The sequence below is a fragment of the Psittacula echo genome (assembly GCF_963264785.1).
Source record: "Psittacula echo genome assembly, chromosome: 24".
Classification (NCBI taxonomy): domain Eukaryota; kingdom Metazoa; phylum Chordata; class Aves; order Psittaciformes; family Psittacidae; genus Psittacula; species Psittacula echo.
The window spans coordinates 5,401,363-5,409,860 of NC_137759.1; the positions used below are offsets into that span (position 1 = coordinate 5,401,363).

An 8,498-nucleotide genomic window follows, 5' to 3' on the forward strand; every position below is an offset into this window, starting at 1 on the left:
GGGTTTAAAACCTCTGCGGGAAGATCAGTGCTTTTGGGAGCATCAGAAAGGAGACCAAAGCATCGCTAGGACCACAGACACCTCATCTGGACCCATCCTGCTCCCACCCAGCCTTGATGGCCTCGACCAGCCCCACCTGCAGCTCCTGGGTTGCCACATTCAGCTCTATGGGGAGCCGCAGGACCTTCCTGCCCCCAGCACTGGGTTGAAGCTACACCATGATGGTGCTTTACACAGCGTTACCTGTGCTGCAGAAGTGCCTCCTGTGTGCTCGCTGCCATCAGTAGGGATGGGTGGCATCCTTGGGTCGTTTTAACTGGACCTTCAAGCGTTTCATGCCAATTTGGAAGCCATTCATGGCCTGGATCGCAGTCTGGGCACTGGATGGGTTGTCAAAGCTGACAAAGCCTGCAGGACAGGACAGAGGTGTGGACAGTGACAGCATTGCTGGTGCCAGGAGGGTCCTCCTCATCCTCGGTGGCGTCAGCACTCACCAAAACACTTGCTCTGGTTGGTGGCACGATCCATGAACACCTTGGAGGAGATGATGTTGCCAAAGGGCAGGAACATCTGCATCAACTCATTGTCTCCAAACTCCTGAGGGAGATGGTAGATGAAGAGGTTGCAGCCTTCAGGACCTGCAGGTGTGAGGGGGCAACAGGGAGGGACAAAACAGAGACCCCCCCCCAATAGGGAAGGACTCAACTCAGAGCACAGCACTGGAGGAGAACCCCAGCACCGCCTCCTCCTGCCCTCACCTCCCCTTCCTTATCTCTCAGTCCACAAAGGGCTCTGAGGGCTCACTGTGAGGCAGAGCCGGAGCTTTGGAGCACAGATTCACCTGTGCTGGACACAGCCACCTCTGTGAGGGTCTGGGTGAAGGTGACAGCTCCTCGTTCACCACCTCCCCACACAGATGCTGCTGTGTGGAAGCTGCTGCCCTCACACCCCTGCCCACAGCAACGAAGTCAAAGTTGGATGTTCTGATGCTCTCCAACCCCTTGGTGCTTGGCAGCATCCAGCTCAGGAAGGTTTCGCATCGCAAGCATCCTCTGAGCCCTTTCCTCTACAGAGACAGGGCTGGTTCCATGACCCAGCTCCAGGATTAGAGTGGATAAAGCTTAGTGCTGGGTCTGTGGCTTGTGCTACACAAACCCCCCCGCCACGGACACACGTTCCCACCCCGAGCCTCACTCACCCTCTCGCTGCTGCTGCTGCAGGACGGGAGGTGGCTGAGGGATGCTCTGGGCAATGGGGGTGACGGTGGTGGTCGGGTACACGGCTGGAGACACAACAAACCCTTCACCTGAGGATCTGCTCCACCAGGCAAGGGCCTGAGGGGGGCAAGGGAGGCCGGTACCTGCGTACTGCTGGACTCCTGTGAAGGCCGGGTGCAGGGTCTCTGCTACCGAAGGGTTCTGGGCTGCAGAGAACACAGAACCAGGGAATGGTTTGGATTGAAGGGACCTTAAAGCTCCTCCAGCTCCAACCCCTGCCATAGCAGGGACCCCTTCCACTGGAGCAGCTTGCTCCAAGCCCCTGTGTCCAACCTGGCCTTGAGCACTGCCAGGGATGGGGCAGCCACAGCTTCTCTGGGCACCCTGGGCCAGCGCCTCAGCACCCTCACAGGGAAGAGCTTCTGCCTAAGAGCTCAGCTCAGTCTCCCCTCGGGCAGGTTCAAGCCATTCCCCTTGGCCTGTCCCTACAGGCCCTTGTCCCAAGCCCCTCTCCAGGTTTCCTGCAGCCCCTTTAGGCACTGGAGCTGCTCTAAGGTCTCCCCTTCAGGAGCCTTCTCTTCTCCAGGCTGCCCCAGCCCAGCTCTCTCAGCCTGGCTCTGTTACTGATGTACCTGAGTACGGCACGAGGCCGTTGGTGTAAACCGTTTCCAAGGCCGGATGCCCATTTGGGAATGGCACCACTCCAGTGAATCCATTAGAAATGGGGGCCACCAGCCCGGGCATGGCTGCTGTTCCCAGGAGCGGCGGGGAATGGAGCCCTGCAGAGCAAGAAGAGGACAACCCATGAGAGCTGAGGTCCCTCCTTCCATGAAGCCATCGTCCCTTCTAGGTGGCACATGGAGGTGACAAGACACATGGAGCCATCACAGGCAGCACTGGTGAGGAGCGGGGATCGTCCTGGCTGCTGGCACAGCTTGGGGATGGGATGGTTCTAATCCAGGTTTTGAGTGCTACAGCCCTGGACAACCCCACAGGCATCCCCTGCTGCTGTTCCTGCCGGGGGGCGATGAGGATGAACAACAGTAACCCTGGCAGCTCCTTCTTCACTCTATCAAAGGGAGAGCTACAGCAGCAGCGCACAAGGATGCTGAACGCACTGGGGCCAAGGGGCTGCTGGACCAGAGCGGCCTCATCCAGCCCGAGGGATGTGGGGCCTTGGGACCTCCGTGCTGAGCCCCCTCACCTGATGCGGGTGCGATGGGGGCCGCGGGAAGGCCGTTGAGGCTGACGGCGCCGATCTGCTGGATGTGGCACGGGGAGAAGGCGACGCCGGGGCCCAGGTAACTGCCGTGAGAGGTGGAGAGGACCGTGGTCTGCTGCTGCATGAGCTGCAAGGCAGGGCAGGCAGTGAGAGCCCTGCTCAGAGCCACCAGGGCCCTGCTCTGACCTGGGCTCCACATCCCCATGGGGACACCCATGGAGCTCATACCCATACCCAGGCCCTGCCCCGTGAGCCACAGAGCTCGGTTGTGCCACTGGAGCCGTCCCTGCCTGCGGGGTGGCAGCTCCAGAACAGACCCTTGGTACAGAGGGAAGGGAGGAGGAAAGAGCTTGCAGGAGGAAGAATGTCCTCGTGGTCCTATTGGGCCATGGGTGGATGCTCAGAGGGTGGCAACAGAGCCTGCGGATCCCTGAGGAGCTGCAGAAGTGAGAACAACCCAAAGCCTCCCCACGTTGACTCCAACCGCGTCGCAGTGCCCCGCAGTACCCACACCCCCCCCGCAGCACCCGCATCCCCGCGGCTGGACCCCGAGATGCTCGTGGTCCCTCGCTGCGGAAGCCGATCGCCGCGGGAGAAAAGGGGCTTCTCCGACAGCAAAGGGCTGATGCCAGAGCGCGTCCACCCCACAAGCATCTCACCCAGTGGCTCCCTGTGGTGTTACTGGCAGTGAAAGGGAGCTCAGGAAGGGGATTGGTCCCTCTGGAGGATGCAGGAACCAGGTTCCTATTCCCTAAAGGAATCTTGATTTCCTTTCCCATCAGCAAGGCCCGTTCGGTGCCAGGAGCAGGACCTGCTCCAAACGGGCACCCTGAGACTGTTCTCATTGCTTCCATGAAATGCCCATCATGGACCCCAAAGCAGAAGGGGCAGGGGGTGAACCAAGTGCGGGTTGGGTTTACGACTCATTGGTTTGTGAAGGACAAGAAAGAGTTGAGCATTAAAAGCACTTGGGAAACTCCTCTGCCTGCTTTTCCTTCCAAACTCCATCAGCTCCTGTTTGCCTCTTGGATACCTGATTTGAAGAGCTCCGAAGAGCTTCAGACCCCCCCGAGTTTGGGATTGCTTCTGGTTTGAAAGGAAAATGCAGTGCAGATAAATGGAAAGCATCCAACTGGAAACCAACCAACCCAATCCCAAGCTCTGAACTTCTTCTTCCCAGGCCGGGCACCGGGGCTGCTTGGCCTTGGTGAGGCCCGAGATCCCATGGGAACAGGGAGAGGAAGTTGGTGTGTTGTGAAGGAACCAGGCAGGATCTCTCGTCCAGAAGAGAGCAAAGACGGGGATGACACAGGAGAAGGAGCAATGAGGTGTGAGGTTTGTGCCTCGGAAAGAAGGAGAACCAGAACCAGTGGAAAGGAAGAGGGAAAGGAGGAGAACCCAGTGGGAGACTGGGTCTAGGGTCGAGGGGAAAGCCAAGATGAAGGCACAGAGCAGGAAGAGCAGTGAAGAATCAGGGACAAAGCAACACATCTACAGACACAAGTGAGGAGGAGGAAGATGCAGAGAAGCAGGAGCAGAGCCTGGGCCTGACGGGCTTCTTGGCAGCAGCAGGAGCCTCTGAAGACCTAAAGACCAAGCATCGCTGCTCTTCCACATCCTGGACCACACACAAGGTACCTTCTGCCATCAGAGCATCACTGCTTGGTCCCTTCCTGCCTCCTTCCCCACGTGCCAGGCCAGCAGAACCTCTCACAGCGGACCCCCTGTGCTTGTTGTGCATTACAGGGCTGGTGGAAACCAAAGGTCCTGGCCAAAGGCCCATGCTGGCGCCTGCTCAGGAAGGGCTCTCCCCTCTAACCCCTTCTGCTGGGAGCCTGGTGTAGCTGTTCTCCCCTTCACTACACGAGGACAGCCAAGTGCTCTGCGTTGGACAAGGTTTGGTTCCCCATATCCTCAATGGAGCACTAGACACGCGTTGCTCTTTGCTGCTCCATGCTCTCCACACACTATGATGGCATCGGGGATGCTTTGAGAGGAAACAGCCAACAACTGAGAAACGATTCCTTCTCTGCCATGTAGGTGGGAGGGGGACACACTGAAGGTGAAGGAGGTGTCCGTGTGTATGGGAAGAACAGCTCCGTTGCTTTCCCTGGGAAACTGCTTCCAGCAAGAGCATCTCCTGTTTGCCAGGAGCATTCCTCGTGCTTCAAGCGATTCCTGAGCCTCCTCCCATGGGCTTGATGCTTGGTAGCAGAGACCTCAACGTGTCAGCCACCAGAAGATGCTCCATCACAGCAGAGCAGGGGCTTGGGGGGTTTGGGACCTCCCTCAACCATCCATGGCAACTGCCCCCGACCCAAGGCACGAGGCCCATAGCAGAGCCTTGCCAGAGGAGACCAGGCTGCAACAAGCCCCTGACCCCCCTCCAGCATCCTGCACCCCCCAGCAGGAGGAAAACCCCAGGGACAGCAGAGAAACAAAGCCCAGGAGCTGGGCGCAGGGCTCCGGGACCAAAGGGACACACGCACGGGGGTGCCATGGGAGAGGAAGAACTCCCGGATTGGCTCCCAGATGACTCCATCACCACCGGGAATCAGGGCTCTGAGCATCCTCGCACGACAGAAGGACCCTGGCTCCTGCTTGGCCTGCCCCAGACACCTCCGCCAGGCTCAGGCAGGTCCCAGCTCTCTCCTCTCGGATGCCTCAAGGCTGATTCCCGGCTCCGGGAAGCTCCCCTGCAGTGCTCAGAGCCCCGTTGGTGGCGCTGCCCGTGCCCACACCCCCCGCGGGATACTCACAGCCTGCGCATAGGCGCTGTATGGGCTGAACGGCAAGGTGAGAGATGGAGTGAATATCCCCAGCTGCCCCACCATTTGCTGCATACGGCGCAGGGTCCTCTCCTTATCTGTGTCAGCAAACTTCACCACTAGACTGGAGGAGGCTCCCTAGGCACAGAGAGAGGAGACAGAGACAGGAGCCAGGGGACAGGAGGGCAGGGACAGGCAGAGGCGGCCGCCAGGACGGGGCAGGACAGGCAGCAGAGAGGAGTGGGAAGAGGAGCAGAAGAGCAAACACTGGTGTGAAAGCGCTCGGGAGCTGCCTGGGAGCGGGGCCGGGCCCTTCCCCATCCACCCCTTCCCCTCTCCCACCCTTCCCCTCGCTCCATGTGCACGCACGAGCGCGGGCACCCATTGGCGCTGCCGGGGCAGCCATGAGCATCGTGTGAGCCACAGGCAGCATCTTCCCACCACGGGCCTGGCAGTGCCCCTGCTGCAGCTCCATCCTGCCTGCAAGGTTCAGGTTAGAGCCCGAGAGGGACCGGGTCCCAGCGCAGCTGCGGTGCAGCCCCACACACAGAAGGTGCCTACAGAGAAGGCTCAGACACCAGGGTCCTGGCCCACACTGCTCCCTGCTTGCTCCGCATCACCATCTGCAAGACCAATTCACATCCTGGTTCCTGGCTCCCTGCTATTCCAGCCTTTACCAGGACACAGACACAGACCCCAGCCTAGCACAGGCTGGATTGCAAAGGTGAGAGCATGGATGCGCACACCCCCCCCCCAACCACACGAGCTGTGGGAGAAGCTGTGGCAGGTTTGGACAGAGGATCCCTGCGCCAGGGTGGTGGGAAGAGGAGTGGGAAGAGGGAAGGAGCCTTGCTGATACTCACAGGCATGGTCTGGCTGCCGTGGAGCGCGTGGATCGCGGCCTGAGCCTCGGTGTGAGAGGAGAACTTGACGAAAGCACAGCCTGGAGAGGGACACAAGGAGGTTGCAGTGATGGAGATGCTGTGGATGTGCCCCTCTGCCCCAGCGTGCGAGAGGAAATCCCTCCCGAGAGGGCAGGGAACAACGAGGATGGCTCATCCCAAGTCCTCTGTCCTGGAAGGGTCTCAGTGATACGGACCCTATGGATGCTGCCACCACCTCCGCCCTTGCCCCTGGTTACCCCTTCCCCAGATTCCCTATGCGCTCCTCACTGAGCCCAGAGGCTCACAGTGCTCCTGACCCTCTGCATCCCATCCTGCCCCATCCATCCTGTGCAGGGCTGGGATACGGGCTCCCGGGAAGATGGGGAGGGGGAATCCGGGTCCCAGTGGAGAGGAGGCACCGGTGACGTGCGGACTGGAGCAAGGGCAGAGCACGCAGGGGGGTTCACACCTTTGCTGTTACCATCGGGTCCACGCAGCACTGTACATTCATCAATGACCCCAAAGGGTTCAAAGAGCCGGAGCACATCATCCTCAGACTGCTGCTTGTTCAACATGCCCACAAAGAGCTTCCTGTCCCCTGGGGGCAAACACAGAGACATCAACCTTCTATGAGGCTTCCAGTCCAAAGCAGGAGGATCCAGACGCGCCTGCCATGGGAATGGGTGGCTGTTGGCTCCCAGAGGTGAGTGTGAAGGTTTCCGTGGCTTCCCCTGTCCTCCCCTCCCCAAAGGAAAACCAAAGGTGATGGATTTCCTTCCTTTCATCCTTTCCTTTGGATGATCCAACGGGAATGGTGATGAAAACTGCCTGGGCCTCATTGAACAACGTGTGAAGACCAAGAGGCACCTTAGGAAATGCATCAGATCAAGCCAGGACTCCTGCTTCCTTGTCCTTCTCCCCAGGATCACCACTTCCACAGCTCCAACCTAACCGAGCATCTCAGCTCCAACCTGCCCTTCCCACTCCAGTCTAACCAGCACATCCATCCCCAGCTGCCTGGGATAGATCCTGGTGTCCCGGGTCCCAGTTTGCCTCCCCACAGGATCAGCCCAATGCAGGACAGTTGGGTAAGGGCCAGCCAACAGCTCCATGGTCCCCACTGCCCCTCTCCATGGCCTGGAGGGATCAACACATCCAGGTCTTGGAGCTTCGGGTTCCTCCATCAGAAGGGACAAGAGAGGATCCTGGCTCTGTTGGGATGGCCAAGGGTGGAGGTGGGAAGCTCGGTTTGTGGTGCTCCATCCCCATCACTGGAGCCCAGCACAGAGCAGAGCTTGGGGCACCAGCCCCTATGAAAGCATCACAGCGTTAAAACCCAGCTACAGAGTCCCCCCCCAACACGTGTGGGGTGACCCCCAGGAGCCATCATGTCAGGGTAGGAGCCGTGACAGAGGATTCCTCATTGCCCGTGACAGCAGCGCAGGGGCTGCTTCCAAGGAACGCGATGCAATGTGACGCACGTCAGGGAGCATCGCCGGGAAGCTGCTGTGGGAGAGTGCAGTGACCTGGAAAACAACAGGTCCTGGAGCTGCGGCAGCGCTGCGCATCCATGCTGCTGCCAAAGCCCCTTCCTGCCTCCGTCCCTGCCTCAGAGCACGGATCCCAAGCGGCGACGGGAGCAGGATGCTGCCTCCGCGCAGCCACGGCTCGGGATGCTGCTGGTCCAGTGTTAACGCACGCTCCTGGGGTCACACGCTGAGCCAGAGCCAGGCGCTGCCTCCAGGCCCCTGGGGAGCAGGAGGAAGGAGCAGGACAATGTGGTCCGTCCCCCCCCAGCCCCATGGAGATGCCGCAGGGGCTGCTCTACATCCCTGCACCCCCACGGAGCAGCTCTCGTGGGGCACCGCGTGCTGGTGCCTCGCACGTTCCCCTCCATCTCCCCCAGAGAGGGTCACCAGAGCCACATCTAAAGCTCTTGCCCGGTCTCCTGGTTTATATCACTGGACGTGGCTCCAGTCCATGGCCTCGTGTGTCTTTTACAGGCCAAATTGCATCGAATCCCAGCCTGGGTTGGGTTGAAGGGACCTTAAAGCTCCTCCAGCTCCAACCCCTGCCACGGGCAGGGACCCCTTCCACTGGAGCAGCTTGCTCCAAGCCCCTGTGTCCAACCTGGCCTTGAACACTGCCAGGGATGGGGCAGCCACAGCTTCTCTGGGCACCCTGGGCCAGCGCCTCAGCACCCTCACAGGGAAGAGCTTCTGCCTAAGAGCTCATCTCAGTCTCCCCTCTGGCAGGTTCAAGCCGTTCCCCTTGGCCTGTCCCTACAGGCCCTTGTCCCAAGCCCCTCTCCAGCTTTCCTGCAGCCCCTCCACAGGAGGCTCACACAACCACAAGTACACACGTTCCTATCCAATATTAAAGCTCGTATTCCTGCCAGCACAATAAT

The 8,498-nt window shown here is 59.9% G+C and overlaps 1 protein-coding gene across 2 annotated transcripts in view; it reads right to left on the bottom strand.

Annotated features, from left to right (window-relative positions):
- Positions 1-280: 280 nt before the first annotated feature.
- Positions 281-8,498, bottom strand: part of CELF5 (CUGBP Elav-like family member 5) — a gene marked incomplete at both ends in the record, with an annotated part of 21,821 nt that continues 13,603 nt past the window's right edge. The window contains 9 exons of one of the 2 annotated variants that reach the window (XM_080634277.1): positions 281-408; positions 495-638; positions 1,199-1,282; positions 1,361-1,423; positions 1,850-1,996; positions 2,422-2,566; positions 5,199-5,345; positions 6,071-6,150; positions 6,561-6,689. In XM_080634277.1, coding sequence (XP_080490403.1) covers positions 281-408; positions 495-638; positions 1,199-1,282; positions 1,361-1,423; positions 1,850-1,996; positions 2,422-2,566; positions 5,199-5,345; positions 6,071-6,150; positions 6,561-6,689 — 1,067 coding nt within the window. Of the gene's footprint in view, positions 409-494; positions 639-1,198; positions 1,283-1,360; positions 1,424-1,849; positions 1,997-2,421; positions 2,567-5,198; positions 5,346-6,070; positions 6,151-6,560; positions 6,690-8,498 lie in introns of those variants that run through there. The other variant, XM_080634278.1, reaches the window with a different exon arrangement.